General features: G+C 36.1%; 1 protein-coding gene across 1 annotated transcript; it reads right to left on the reverse strand.

The window, feature by feature from the left end:
- Positions 1–14458, reverse strand: LOC149150118 (DNA polymerase delta catalytic subunit-like). Its single transcript, XM_089442708.1, has 15 exons — positions 14390–14458; positions 4051–4116; positions 3902–3958; positions 3702–3789; positions 3158–3237; positions 2866–2979; positions 2501–2615; positions 2190–2362; positions 1632–1702; positions 1352–1424; positions 1115–1204; positions 820–980; positions 478–551; positions 274–361; positions 1–88 (listed from the first exon to the last, which is right to left on the reverse strand). Exons 1-15 carry the CDS (start codon positions 14456–14458, stop codon positions 1–3), a joined length of 1407 nt encoding a protein of 468 aa, XP_089298834.1.
- Between the last annotated feature and the right edge of the window lie 1750 nt (positions 14459–16208).

A 16208-nucleotide genomic window follows, 5' to 3' on the forward strand; every position in this document is an offset into this window, starting at 1 on the left:
TCAAAACTGCCAGCGCTCTAGTTGCACCTCTGCTTCAGTTAGGTCTTTCTGAGCTTTCTTCCTACAATAAAATATTGGGCAATCACGACTGCAATAAGGATAGGACATCAATGTGAGTATAAAAGAGATAGTAATTGTAAAAAAAAAAAAAAAAAAAACATCCTATTAATTAAAAACAAATACATGATCACACAAATGTTACAAAATACATCCATAATGTAAATTTAAATCATGTTATGAAAATGTAATACTTGAAATAGAGCATTCAGAAACCTTGTGCAAAGAACATCTTGGTGCAGAGAGCCTTGGCACCACTGACATTGTGTCCATAGTTTACCAAAGAGCATTTCTAATTCCCTCACTGACATTGATCAAATATTAGTGTCATATGATAGAAAATCTAGCTGAGAACAGTAGACACAAGGCCTACTTTAAATTCTCCAAATAAAGAGTAATGGTATTAGAATACCAGCTTACCATTTGCAACTGTTTTCTGATACAATTCTGCTTCTCTTCCTTTGCAATGTGAACAAAGTGTCTGATCTTCTTTGCTGCAATGGCAACATGAAATCAGGTAACATCATGAATTTCAGTATGAAGTAACCTAACCAGACATTCTTATTATAAGAAAGCTAGACAGTTTCTTACAAGGAGAGCAGGCATGGAATCATGCAACCTCATAGATTTTTCCACATCAAAAATATGAACCCTAGTAGCTTTCTAAAGCGCCAAACTGAAACAATAGTTACTCTCAATTGTGCACTACTATAAGCAAGGAAACCACATGCAGGACACCCTCTACTTGTATTAACTAAATGCCTGATAGGTGTTTTACAACCAATACAACTGAGTTGTTTCTTGGAAAATTTCATAATTCCACTATTTGAAGGAGTTGATATGGAAACTGCTCGTGTGTGACTACCATGAAGAAGCTCCTTGCTTGCATTCTTCAAAATGGGCTCAAATATTCTCAATAGCGGCTACAGAGCAAGAATAGGCACTAATAAAAAATTCTTCGCTGGAAAGAATTACTATCTATCAAGATATATTTGAAACACTAGTGAAATTTTCAAAAAGAGGATAAATTGCAAGTGATGATGCTTTGGTCTTTCACCTTGCTCAGTTGATTCTCCAGATAATATTGTGGATCAATAGGGATGTTATTCTCCGGTACGTAAATTGGATCCTCAGATTTCTCATATGCCTGAGCCCAAGTAAACACATTAGTCATTATATCCATAATCCCTCTGTAAATTATGCCTCCAAATAAAACATAACAAACTAATTAAAATAACCATTTTTTAGTGCAATATCGAGACTTATGCTAAGCACAGAAGGGGTTAATTATTACCTTGGCACCTTTTGCAGCCTTTATGATGACATATGGAACACGATCACCCACAGTTGGAGCAGTTGCAACATCCCTCTGTAAACCAGGGGCAACTTGGCTTTAAAACACGACATCAATTTAAAAAATCCAACAATGGACTCATTGTCAATAAAAAGAAAAATATTACAAGAGTCTTTAGATGCACTGTAGTAATAAAATTAGAGAGATAGGATTGAAATTGAACCAGAAGGCATTGCACCATTCATTATACTTGTTCTGAGAAGTTATTTCCAGTATTTACTTTTGCATGCACTCAGCTAGTTCCACGTGTGCTGCCTTGACTGCATAGTCATCTCCAGTCTTTGTCAGACCCTGACTCAACAAAGAGATTGTTAGCACAGGCAAACAACAATGCCCTTAAGAATATGCTGATAGCCTTGATAAAGGATATGCCCTGACATCTGTTTCTGCCGCAACTAAACAATAATCAATTTTTCTCAGGATGAGATTAAAAATGTAGATATATTATATATTGTCATGTTTTGATTCTCTTCAATTGTATAAGAGCCTCCCTTGACACTTCTTCCTCCCATTGCTAGTAGTAAATATTGAATGAATCCCTTCCAAGTACAGAATGCAGGGAGAAGAAACATGACAGACTTAAAAGGGAAACTTCCATGGCCTGCCCCAACTAGGTATATAGTATATACTTCTAACACTTGAAACCAGGAATATGTAATAAGTGACTTGCTCGCAATGTAAATCTCCTCTTCCCGCTATCATATTTTCTCCATTTCAAAAGTAACAAATGGTCAAACAAATTTGGTCATAAACGTGCAGAAGGATTCATTGTTATCACCTTAGTTATCACCAAAAGTGACAAATCCATTCTGTTCATTAACAAGTCAGAAATAGTGTTCTTGACATACTGCACTACACCAGGTATGTCACAATCAATGAGTATTTTGTGAAGGCGCTCTGTAACCAAGTTCTTCACCAACAGGCAATTGTCCCTTCGCACTGTTTCAATGCCTGTTGATATGGAATATTTAAAAGATCAGGAATATTTAATAATTAAGAAGGCATCAAATAAATTATTTTTCTAAGAGTATTTTGAGCCTTCACAAACACTAAGGCTTGTCTTTGAAACAAAAAGATCAGGTTTGTCACCTTTAGTATCCATTTTTTCATAAGCATCTGGCTTTGTCCACAACAACCCAACATGTCTTTTCTTGCTGATCAACAAGTATGGGTAGTATATTTTTTCAAATTCTAGTTTAATAGGCTGCATAAAAGCATATGTTAAATAATGCACTGATTAGATGCCAAAGATGCACCAAACAAATGCAGATAAGCCACAGAAAAGCATAACTGATCATCTTGTCCTGTGCATATTTACAAAGATCTCATGGAAGTGGAATGTCAAAAGAAGATTAGTTTTAAAAAGAAAGGTGATATTAAAACATTCATCCCTACAAAAACATCATTAACAACTCTAGAGGCTTCACAGATATTTAAAATTCTTGACACTGAACCTTTGTAAATGTACCACTAATATAATCTGAGGCTTCCCTCCCTAACATCATGGCCTCTTCTATATTTGGTACACCAAACTGTATCATAACTGAATCTGTATCTCCATATACAACCTAGATTCAAATATAAAAATATAATATCAAGCTTTACAGTAGAAATCTTGGTTAGGATCAGATCACCCATTATGATTTCAAGAACTTGGACTATCACCAATACAACAAGTGTACTTCCTATCATTACTGATCCAGTTCAAAGGTTACAAATGCCTTTAGTTGCTAAATAATAACCTACCTCAGCATTGTATTGGTAACCAGCAACTATTGTGAACCTTTCTTCAACTAGCCTCTTTGTATGCTCTATCATTTGACGGCCTGACAGGTAGAAAAAAATGAGATGATTAATGATATGAAATTTTAAAACAATACGTAAAATCGATATTGTCTGATGGAACAGAGAATGTGTCAAAAGATCAAACTGGACTTGTAATCAGAATATAATAAGAGGGCCTAAGAATATCATCTTAGTTGTACAAGTACACATGATTAATTAATGCAATTCAAGAACTCGAGCTTATTTGTACAAGATTGTCAATTACAGTTCATACCCAAAACATTATGCCAGGAGGAAGAAAAGAATTACATGGATATAATTGATGCCCAAAAATAATCAATGTGAATGGCTGATACATGCATATATAGAATAAGAGAGGACTGCAAGCATCTCTATCTTGTATGTAAAAGAAGCACCAATAACATTACAACTAGGAAAAACAAGGGGAGAATCAAGGTGTCCATGGATTTAATGTTTTTTTTCCATGGAAGAACTGTGAAATTACCATAGCTCGTCACACTCGACGAAATCTCCAAACAGGGAAACTGTCCAATAGTGGCACCAGTAAACCCATAAACTAAATTCGCACTGATCTGCAAGTGCACACAATCAAAACTATTTTATGCATTTCACCAGCATACCTAGTTTTACTTTTATTCCATGTCCAAGCCATAATTAATACATACTTGACAAAGCTGTAATTACCTTCAAAGCCAATTGTCGGCCATCCAAGACAGCGTTTTCAAAAGGATCTTTAGCCTCCTAAACAAGATTACACGAAGTTAAAAACTGAGATGCTAAGTGGAAAAAATACAAGCATGTAACATGAACATAGGAAGCACTTAATTCACCACCTTTAGGTCTGCCTTGGCTCTTTTCCTGGCAGCCAGTAACTCTTCTAGGATCTCTGGTAATATGCCCTAGGAAATAGGAAAAAGATCATTCAATTTAGCATCATCGAAAATGGTCAGCATATGATGGCAAAAAAGTAAATAATGAAATAAGTATCAGCATAGTGTTTGACATGCAAAGACATTAAGGTCTTAGCATCCTACTTTACTTTTAATCCTTTCTAGTAGCATAGCTTCTGGTGCCTATGTTAGTGTTACAATGGTACAACTGTGCATTATACAGCTGGGATGACTAGGATAGTGTATTGGGATCTCATCCACATAGCAATTTGACTGCTAAAGTCTACCATACATGTTAGGGAACCTATCTACTTTTTGTACATTGACGAATCAACCAAATCTGAATCTAAATCTACTGAAAACTTCAAAATATGTATCATAAATGTAGCCTAGGGTTTATTTTCCATTATCCAAAACTTCTTCAGAATCTCAATTGCTTACTTACCCGTGTTCGAGGACCAGCTCACCTCAACTCAGCCAAACCTCCAAGATCAAGAAATAATACATATCGACTTCACTTGCCAGTTTCTTATTGCACCATGGGATAGAGTTTTTTAAACTAACTGCTAGGACCAGGTAATCTACATACAACACAAATATAAGCATACCAAATTTATCATAATCAAACAAATAATAAAATCTAGGACCTACAACGGTCTTAATGATGCCCATAATATGTAATTACTCATAAATCCATGAGTACCAAGCACAAGAGGCTACTTTAGCCCAGAAAGGGACTTCTTCAACTTGCACACATGGGTATCCCATCCTAGCAAAGATATTATATTTGAACCCAAGCTGAAACAAAACCATGAATCACTCTTCCTACCACCTGCATCTTTGGCCCTGTCAAAATCCACTAAAGCATGCAGCAACTCAAAGCATTGTGCCAGTGTGCCCTTTAAGTACCTCGCATACCTCAGACCATGGAGCATATTTGCAGCAACCTCAGCTCAACCATATATTAGCAGCCAAGCTGGACAATAAATTGGTGTCTGAGCCCCCCTTGTTTGTGAGACAAGGGATCTCATGCACACAGCAATTTGACTGCTAAATTCTACCAGATATGTTAGGGAACCTATATACTTTTTGTACGCTGATGAATCAACCAAATTTGAATCTTAATCTACTGATAACTTCAAAATATGTATCATAAAAGTAGCCTATGGTTATTGTCCATTATCCGAAACTTCTTTAGAATCTCAATTGCTTACTTACCCCTATTCGGGGACCACCTCACCTCAACTTAGCCAAACCTCCAAGACCAAGAAATAACACATGAGGTGTATGGTGGGCTCCAGTATTGCAGCAATAATGCTGCAACTCCTGGGACTCCCGTCTTTACTTTTATCAACCCGGTAGTTCGTAACAAACTTGGAAGCGACGGTGCTGTATGCACAAGTACTAGCTCTTGCCGCAGCTATCACTTGGTCAGCTGGCACAAGTCCGCTAGGAGCTTAAGCCAACTTCTATGAGCTCTTTAGAAGAAGCTTTTTAATTTATGGATGAAAGCTAACTCGAAGGAAGCTAATCTATTTGTGAAAAGAGATTGAAAAACTGAAGGAGAGCGCAAACCCTAATTCTACCAGCTAGTCCTACTGATGCAAAGGAGAGAATGCAAACTACTGAAAGAGATGCCATTACTTCTATGAAGGTAAAATACATGTGTCTAGTCTGCCTCTATCTGAAGAAAACATCTTTTTGTATTTTTGATTAAGTCGTCAGTTTCATCATGCATGCTTTCACTGTTCTTTGACTGTGCAGGGGTGGATCAAGGAGGAGAAATGCTTGGAAGAGGTCGGGAAGGTTCAGAGAGGGTCTAAGGAGTCCCTAACACCCTTCCAGAGAGTTTCACAAAGTTTGGCTATCAGGAAACCTCATTTGTGAGCTTCTACAGGAAGTCTGCAGGGGTTCTACAGGATATTCAGGAATTTCTACAGGATGTTCAGAAATTTCTACAGGATGTTTAAAAATTGGATTTTTGAGGATGGGTGAGTGAGGGAAGATGCATGAAGGGATATGGAGGTAGGATAGGGGTCTGAAGTGGCCCAGGGACTGGTGGATGGAGTGGTGAGAAGGTGTAGATGGCTAAATTAGCTCAAAGAAGGCTGAAACAAAGATTGCACAAACAGGTAGGGTTACATGGGCAAGAGGAAAGATGGGAGATGAGGAATCTAGCTAGGAGGTGGAGCAGATGGCTCTGATGAAGCTTAGGTGGATGAAAGAGTGGTAGAGATGCCTTGCACCGTATACATTCAACTGAATCAACAAAGTCTTGCAAGTAATCAAAGTCCTAGCTAATCTGATCTAACTGACAATATAGTGACTAAACAACAGCTTTATTTGAAAGAGAACCATGTATATCAACTATGCAATGAAACATTTCAGAGATCTGAACACATAACCAACTTCTGCAAATGAAAACAGTACACTAAGGATTGCATGGTAAAGCAAACTAGTGTTTTTGTTTGGGACAGCACAGTTACTTCAATTCCAGCCCCTTATCCAATAAGGGAGAGGTAAAACCAGAAGTGTTTGATGACCCTTTTTTTGGAGCCTTTTCCCTGTTATTATCCTACCAATCTATTCTAAAAATCTGAAGCATTCTATTCAGAAATAGTGACCTAGTTAATCCACACAACTTAATCTGCCTAACAGAAATATGGTTGCAAATGCACGAGAGGAAAACAACGATGCTTAAAGGAAAGATAACAGTACATAAAGGAGGCCCTAGGCTCTCAGGTTGGGCCCAACCCTGAGAGCTACGGCTCCTATAGAAAACTCAGTGTTGATATGAAATAGGATTGCTTATCATTATCAAAAAATAGTCATCAGTCAAGAGTTATGCCAAAATGGCTACAAGAAAACGAGCTAAAGCTGACAGCACTGTAGTGCAAAAATATGCAATGGTTTCAAAAGTCCTTTTCGAAGGCTGAGGCCTTATCATTTATACACCACGAGGACCCTAGCAGGCCTCCTAAATCTGGGGGACTTGGCTGTCCAACTGTCAGTAGACAGTCCCTTTTCCAAAATCTGCTTGGCTGCCTTCAAGATCTGGTTTTGGTGGCCTGTGAGCTCGGAGTTTGAGGGTAAAGATCTCGAGGAAGGGCTATTTAATGTCATAGACAACCCCCCTACGAATCCTCACCTCAAGCTTGGCTGTCTTCTAGCCCATGATTGCTCGGTTTTGCTCCAACATGTGTCAAACACCCTGAAATAAGCACGTGTTAGCCACCTAGGAAGAGTGACCACCCTTATTCGTACAAATGACATAAACATACTAAAAAATATTGCATAAGCTATGAAAAATGGAGGATTGAATAAGGACTGAACAAGGGTAATTAGGCAAAATGAGCCCAATAAGTTACCCAATTTGGGGCTCATCAGTGTATGTCCTTCATGTCAACTTCACTTGCCAGTTTCTTCTTGCACCATGGGATAGAATTTTTTTAACTAACTTTTAGGACCAGGTCATCTACATACAACACAAATATAAGCATATCAAATTGATCATAATCAAACAAATAATACAAGTTAGGACCTGCAACAGTCTTAGTAATGCCCATAATATGTAAGTACTCATCAAAAAAACAAAGTATCTTCAAAATTTGTTTTGTTGCACACATAATTAGTTTATGTTTGGACCCTCACAACCTAGTGCGCTCCTTAGAAGCTAGAGCGATGCACATTCAAGTTATTAAATTTAACACATATCAATCCTTTTTTTCCTCTTTTTGGGAGGTGCTACATTAATTGTGGGTGTGGAATGCTCATCACATTGAACACCCTCCTCATTATTTCTATCTCCCATTCGCTAAAATTCAACAATGGTTTCCTGCCAAGGTTTAGGAATGACTATTGGATGATTTTGTGCAACAAGAAAATCATCATGTGCTTGTATCTCCTCCCCATGCTCACTCCTAGATGTTTCACTTGATTCCTATACACAACACACTTTAACTTTTTATAATAACATTAAAACCTCCAATTGATTTATTGCATTATTCATATAGTATTATAAACAATTAACCTCGGATCCATAACCAGTAATTATTTTTTCCCCTTGATTTATCATGTGTTGGCGAAGACCTTGGGAACCATGTAATACAACATATTTTAGGTCTTCCTCTGAAGCTTCCTTTTGAAACTGGTGAACCTACATTAACAAAGATAATCATATCTATAAGGTAAAATAACTAATAAGATACAATTAACTCAACGTGACCATAGTTACTTTGCCTAAAATAGAAAATATAATAGATGGAAATATCACTTACCATACCACCACGAATACTATTATATCCACCAGAGCCTAATTTGTGAGATCCAATTTTTGACACCCTAGCTTGGGTTGCTTTTCTTGTATCTCGTAGGCGTATCTTAGCTCCTCCTTGTGCAGATGGTTATAGTTTGGATTTATAAGGACTTTCCTCTTAAACTTGCCATCTTTCATAAGTTCATCCCACGTCACTTGGTTTGTGATCCAAGCTAGACGTGGATACATCAAGTTTTTTGCCAACTTTTTCCTTAAATTGGACCTCTTTGAGTGCATGTATTTACTTGCAATCTGTAAAATAAGTTCCTTATCAAATCCAGGATTACCAAATGCTATTACTACATCTTTAAATAGTTCCTCTTTTTTGGCATTGGCTTGTTTCCTCCAATCCATTTGGATGGTATTTCCAAATAATTGTTCTGCACGACGAAAAATAAAGTGATAAAATTTCAGCCCCGTTTCATCCTTCAAGACATTTCCTTCTGAAGTGAGCAAGATTGTAACTTCTTTCATTCCTTTTGTGGTCACCGATGATATTGTTGTAGTCTTGGGGATTGAGGAAGGTTCCCTTATAGATACATTAGGCACTGTGTCACTTACTTCCTGCATTTACAATGAAATTGTGGAACTATTAAGAACCCAACCAAAATATGAAACTATTTTTCATATCTAAAATAATGATCCTAAACATAACAAATGAAATTATAAAAAAAATAAAATAATTTTACCTGTTGATCTCTTGCAGGAGCTACACTCTCCAACAATGACATTTCCCATAACTGAATTTGTTCAATTATTTCTTGTCTGATTTGAACATTTGCAAGAATATCTGGTAGGAGCCTTAACATTCTTATTTGTGATTCTATAAGACTCCTCAAAGAAACTTGTTCTAGTCCTGGTGGGAGAATGCTGACTAGACCCACATTTGATGTAGAGGGCATGTTATTGGGTTCTGGTCTAGGTGTAGATGGCATAACATGACCTTCTATACCAACAGATTGTGTAAAGGGCATGTTATGGGGTTCTGGTCTAGGTGTAGATGGCATAACATGACCCTCTATACCAACAGATTGTATACTTGTTGGAGTCACCCTAGAAACATCTTGCAAGGCACAAATATAAATAATAAGATGGAATAACAGATGAATAATGTTGAAATATGTAACTAGGTTCGGTCTTCATAATGACATATCTAATCACAATTCTATGTAATTTATGTAAAAAAAGGAAAAAGAAGATTATTTTTGTTATGACTGAGGCATGGGTTTCATGAACACATGAAGAAGCAAGTCCCATTATAGAATGACAATATCTTGGAAGACTCATTAAAAGAAGGTCATGAAGGTGGCAAATGATCAATGAAATGTATAGTAAAGTTGCAAATAATCATGGCAACCAAAATACTAATCAGTACAGATAGGTGTCCATGAGGTATGTATAATAATTTTCTTTTAAAGGGTCCATCATAAGATGTAGTAGGGTTGAATTTATGGGTTTATATTTTAAGAAATACCCTAGTATTTAGAAACCTTAATCTTAAGGTATTTGTTCCCTATGATTTGATTTCTAGGGCATGGGATAAACTCTAGAATGACATAAAGGGAAAAGAGTATGATCTAAGGTTTGAATTTAAGAAACCCTAAAAAGGCCTCTTGATTACATAAAAACCCTAAAAAAGTAACCTGACATCATGTTTTGGAATAACATATTACTTGGGTTACTTGTTAAAATAGTATTGTATGTACAAGAAGAAAAAAACGGATGGGGTGATCCATTTGAAGGCATGATGTAGCTCTTCGTAACACGTCATAAATCATGGAGTCATTGTGCAAAAACTTTATTAAATATATGCCCTAGATTTCTCAACAAATAACATATTCAAACTCACATAAATAAATGGTTGAATCTTACATCTTGGATAACATTAGATGTATATGGGGGCATTAATGATCCCTGCATGCCAACATTGGTTGTATTGAGGGGCATAAATGAATCTTGCATGCCAACAAAATGCACGCTTAATAAAAACACAAATATTAATAAATATATATAGTGAAATAAGTTAACTAAATGCAAAAAAAATATTGATCAAGTTTTACCACTATCATTAACTTAGATGTTTTATAAGGTGTTATAGGGGTTGGAATGACTTTAGCGATTGCCTGCATTCCACAAACATAAATTAGCATAATATAATAAGGAATATAAGATAATTGAACATATAAAAGACAATATTCAAGCTTACCTCATGCATCATCAGGGAAGCGTCTTGCCCTCGTGCATTTGTTAACATTTCCATAAAAGTAGTGAATATCATTGAATCCCCCATAGTAGCATCGGTAACACCCATGGGTACATTCTTAAAAAAACACATAGTAACATAAAAATAAGAAAACCTTGATCAAAAAACCGATAAGAAAATAGAATCGGTAACACCAAATATGTGTTGGGTGAGCATTGAAGATCTGTCCAACACTTTGAGGCAAGCTTATCAGAGTGTTCCAACAAGCATTTAACTAGTCACAAACAAACTTTTGAAGTATCATTTTAAAGTTATTTCTAAAAACAAATCCAACCTCTAACTAAATCAACAACATAAATAATACAAATACCAAAAGCAACATAAATACCTGGTCTGCCATTTTGTATAGAATAATGTAATAGAAATCCGTGAAGAAAAGTTTGTGGACACTAGTTAGGATCATTACATAAATAAATGTTGAAATATATGACAACGTGTAAAACCATAAAATTATTCTAAAATATGTTGGTTTAAACTTCTATGCATGTAATACTAATTTCATTGAGGAGTTCTCTGGATTATATTACAAAGGGTAATGCACTGTCTTAAATTGTTGTCGCATAATGCAAAGTAATCTCTGTAGAATATCTCCTTGCTGCCTATAAACATTACTTCACTATCTCATTGCAGCCACAATCAACTCCAAACCAGACCTTGCTTGCCTCAAAACCCCAGACCATACCTCAAGATGATTTGCTGCCACATAAAAACCTTAGGGGTGATTCGTTGCCACAAACAATCCCTTATAGGTGGTTCACTACCACAATTGATACCTCAGGGATGATCTGTTGTCATCAACAGTGCCTCAGAGGTATCTTTCTATCTCAGAATTGCTTCATAGACATATTGCTGCCATAGTGAAGCCTCAGATTTAATGTGCTGCTATAGATAATGCCTTAGAGATAGGCCAATGCCTCAGATAATGTCTTAGGGATGATTCACTGCCCAGATAATGCCTCAAGATAGTTTGCTGCCATAGTTAGTGTATGTTCGATCATTTATATAACAACATTCGAAAGTTGGATTAAAGTGAGATATTTTAGAAAATTAAATGAAAGTCTGGTTGGTTGACTCTCTGCAATTATGGATTGAAACCAACAAGGTTCCATATATGGTGCTCAAAAAATAAACAATGTTCCTAACAAACAAGCATCATTTTGTATATAAAATATTTAAATAAATTATCACCAGTTTATATTAAACTGTGAAATCAACATTTGAAAAGCACTGCATATGAAGCATATTAAGCATGCATGGAAACTACTAATTGAAGTCCAAAGAATTAGTATGGTAGATGAAGTGATATGGTTTGATGCCTTAGAAGATCACCAATATGCAATAAAGAACCCTAAAATATGCTTGGAAAATGAAAAGACATAAAATAATGTAGAGCACTGGTGGCAGAGAGGGTATAAAAACTCAGAATTATGTTTAACCCTCCAATATAGTTAACCACACATGGAATAAGTGAATTCAAATGAATGACAATGCAGTGAATGCCCATGAGCTCTGGTTTCATCAATTCATGAATAAATTTTGGTGTGGGATTAAACCAAATAATGCCAATTTCATGCCTCATACTTCTCAAAGATCCAAGCTACAAATATCATGGCTTGGTATTATACCTATGCGCAGATTTGTGGAGATTTGAGATGTTCAGAGGAGAATCAATCATATTTCCATAACACCCCTCTAGAACCTATTTCATGCTAACGAATTAGAGTCTAGTGCCAAACACATGATCACATATCCAAGCAAAAGATCATCCCAGTGCATCTCCTAGAATGGTGGATATCAAGTGACTCAATGTGGCCATTTATTGCACAGAAGTTGAAATATATAACAATGAGCCAATGGGGCGTGCATTTTCATAAAAGGATGACCTCATTTCTCAAAACACACCCAAAGGAACTAGGATTGTTACAATGTTGTATGTTGGGTTAGGGTGCAACACTATCATGTTATAAGACACAATTGCATATAAAAGGTTATACTCCATGGGATACATAAAGAAAAATCCTTTTCTTGTCTTAACTAGAAAGGAGACAGTTTTTCATTGACAAGAAAGAATTGTTATTTAGAAAGGAGGCATCATCCAATGAAGTTCGAGATGGTGAAGAATGCACCATACAGTACATTTCAACTACTTTTGTTCAGGAAAATCCCATCTCACTTGTTAATAATGAAACTCACGAGTATGGGTTTAAGAATTCAGATGCAATTGAAAGATATAAAGATCATGTAGTTGAAAAAGAAGAGCAAATTGAACAGGTTTACAAAAGTGAAACTCACGATGATGAAGAACGAAAATCACATAAGAATTATAACAGTAGCCAAAATGATGGTTGTCCCATGTTGTCTAATGCAGTTTCTTTGAAATTTGGAGATCATCAACTAATTCATTCATCATACGATGAACCTCAAGAAGCTTATGAGAATATTTGAGTTTCAGATGTTGGTCTGCAACCTCATAACTCAGCTATTGAGGATGAATTTCATGAAGACAAATTTCATTATTCAGAGTCCAGACAATGACAAACAGTTTTATGGCCTTGATGAATTGCATGGTTCGAAAGTGGACAGTGTCTCTAGTATGTATGAGCCAATGCCTAGTGTTTCCCAGCATGCAGGTGAGTCATCTCATTACAAGGTTGATTGGATTCATGTCTACACACAAATAGAGAGTGATACTTCAAAGCAGAAATTGAGTTGTTCATGTAATTATAAAGAAATAGAACCAGACGTGGCTCAGGAAATTGTTGATTCTTCAAACAGTTTTGAAGGCAGTATTGATGTGTTCGCTAGTTCGGGAATGCCTTGACTCTATTCTAGTTCCCCTAGTATTAATATTAATGATGTGTTCCCTTTGCTATAATGATTTCAATACTCCATTAAACAAACCCAACCTTACCAACAGTAATGATGTGTTCCTTGTTCAAGTATGGATGAATCTATTCTTGAAAAAGCAATCACAGCTGAGGAGACTGTTCAAAATAATCCCAATTCCTACAGCTATACCAATGAATACAGCTATGCAAGGAAAATAATACCAATGCCAACATCTTTGCAAGGGAAATACATCAAATTGAAAGGAAAATACCTGTGGAAAATAAACCCTTTGCTGTCTTCCTTGAAACTTGTAGCTCAGCTTCGAGTTCCTTTGCAAAATAACAGTGAAAGCCCCAGCATATAAAAACTAAACAATTTAGCGCCAAAAATATTTTCGGCCTCTACAACAAAAAAGTTTTGGTGGTTTCAGCTGTCTTGTTTCCATTTTAAGATGGCCTAGGCCGTTGTTTCTGCTATTTCCCGCCCATGTCTCCCACTTTTCATAAGAATGAGGGTCTTAATATCTATCTCCCACCACCCACGAATAAATGAGTATGTACTCTACTGTCATTGGGCCTCATGCCCTTAATTCCCATCACAGAAACCCTAGTCTCATGGCTTTAATAGATCAATAACTTAACACAAGCGCATTCTTGGCAACAAGACTACAATTTCATAACCAAAAAGAAAAGTTTGAAAACAAGGAATTATTCCTCTGAGTTCGGCCCAGTCCCTCTGAGTTATTATAACAAAACCCTTAGCCTTAGGCCAGAGAAACCTTTTAAAAATACATTACAGGGATAGTATTCCGTCCAGTTCACGGATGAAGAATGTTAACTAATATCCCTAGCCTAGTTTGACAAACAAACACATACCTGGTAGTGGGCGCCAAGAAACTGGTAGACCCAATCGCAATTCAGCATGACTCCGAGGACCCACACCATAGCCAACTAGGGCTACACATTCAAGTAGAAAACAAGATGAGTATGTGATGATAAAACAAGAGAAAAGCTATAAAACTCAGAAACTATTTAAGTTTAACACCTAAAACGAATATGCCCTTAGCTGAAGAGACTATCCAAGCTGGAAACCCTTTCTGAAAACAGAGACTGTGTCTTAGCGCACATCGTGTTATACCACTGAAAAGAACCAATTTCGAAGGCAACCAGAAGTGGGCAGCTTGATCAAAGGCAAACTGTGGTGAGGTAAAGCAGCGGGTAGAGAACCATAACAGAGAAAGACAGAAGTGAACCATTTGAGGACTCGACGGACTAACACTCGCGGCTCGACAACCCTGGGAGATCACCTCAAGACACACAATGTACCAGGATCTAACACCACGACCGTTGGATTTGGAAGAGGCATCTGCACCATAGAACCGATGCATATTCCCACGGAAGGATTCCAACTGGAGGCTCCTTGGCAGTCGAACCATAACCCTAGGCATACGACAACCAGGGTATTAATGTAAGGTTGAAAGGAGGCGGTATGGCCATAATTGCCATAGCACTTAAACATTTATGGAAGGTTAATAAAATATCAGGTTATACGTTAAATCACACCAATAAACATGAAGTTGCCAGCCGGATTATGGAACTTACAGTCATGTATAATGGTAAATTATATATGTGTTGAAAAACCATAGTCCAACATTTCATTGCAATTTAAATTAACGAATTATGCCATGTTCTTTTGAAAGTGAATAACCATAATGCTATTGGTAATTCATGGATTATTATTAATATAGACAAATTTTATTTTACTATAAGTTACCTTATTAGTTAGATGTGTGACATTAATACTTTTATTGTTTTTATTGTACCATTAAAAATAATAAAACTATGATTGAAATTACACTAATTTTATATATTTATATATTCTCTATCTATTTTACTATTTACACTCAATTTAATAATAATAATTAATAATTAGCACATATTTAACTTTATATATTTAGTTTATTTTCACTTATCTTAATACTTAATATATTCTAATTTAAATATTTTATGTTAAATGTATTAATAACAAACATATATTTAACTTAATTTGATTTCTTATAGGCTTAAGAATATTAAATTCCATAAGAATTTCAAAATGTTATGTTATTTTTTTTCCCATGGAAAAAGTCGTAATTTCTATTGATATAAAGAAATTACATTTTGTAGATGCCAAGTGCATATTCATATGGAGGCAGAGATGCCTGACGAGTTCATAAACTTTTGACCAAAAATAAAGACTATTATGTCTCCACGCAGGGAGTCTGTTAACTACTATATTGTGATTATGCTAGTTGCTAACTGAAATAAGTATGATCAAAAATATATCCGGCTCTTCGCAGAGAGCACTAAAACTTTAAGTATCCAAAAGTGAGTTTGTAACCAGTACCAAGTAAGTAGAATATGTACAGTAAATACAAGGATAGTCTGTATAGGTGTGGGCCTTATAGCCCATTATCTGTAAGATCATCAAAAGGTCTGTGATAATGCTGGTAGTAGGTCCCGTCAATCTCTTCCTGTATCAGCCAGTCGTTTCCTTGTCTATGCGCTGCCTCTTTGGATAGTTGATCTGCCCCTGTATTTTGTTCCCTGTAAATGTGTTGACAGACAAAGGAGTCAAAAGATGTAATCAATCTTTTAGCTTCATCTAATATATGCCTCAATGAAAATGCATTGCAATGTGATGCATCATTCAACC

This window comes from Pinus tabuliformis, chromosome 9 (assembly GCF_031772625.1).
Source record: "Pinus tabuliformis cultivar Carrire ecotype Pingquan chromosome 9, CPIR1, whole genome shotgun sequence".
NCBI lineage: Eukaryota > Viridiplantae > Streptophyta > Pinopsida > Pinales > Pinaceae > Pinus > Pinus tabuliformis.

Bases quoted from the DNA above. Each gene is read 5' to 3' on its own strand.
- LOC149150118 (XM_089442708.1), bottom strand. From the start codon at position 14,458: ATGGTGTGGGTCCTCGGAGTCATGCTGAATTGCGATTGGGTCTACCAG. The intron at 3,238-3,701 runs GTAATTTCACAG...TCTACCTGTCAG, and splicing joins GTCGAGTGTGACGAGCTATG to GCCGTCAAATGATAGAGCAT. The intron at 2,616-2,865 runs GTTCAGTGTCAA...GCTTTTATGCAG, and splicing joins TTAGTGGTACATTTACAAAG to CCTATTAAACTAGAATTTGA.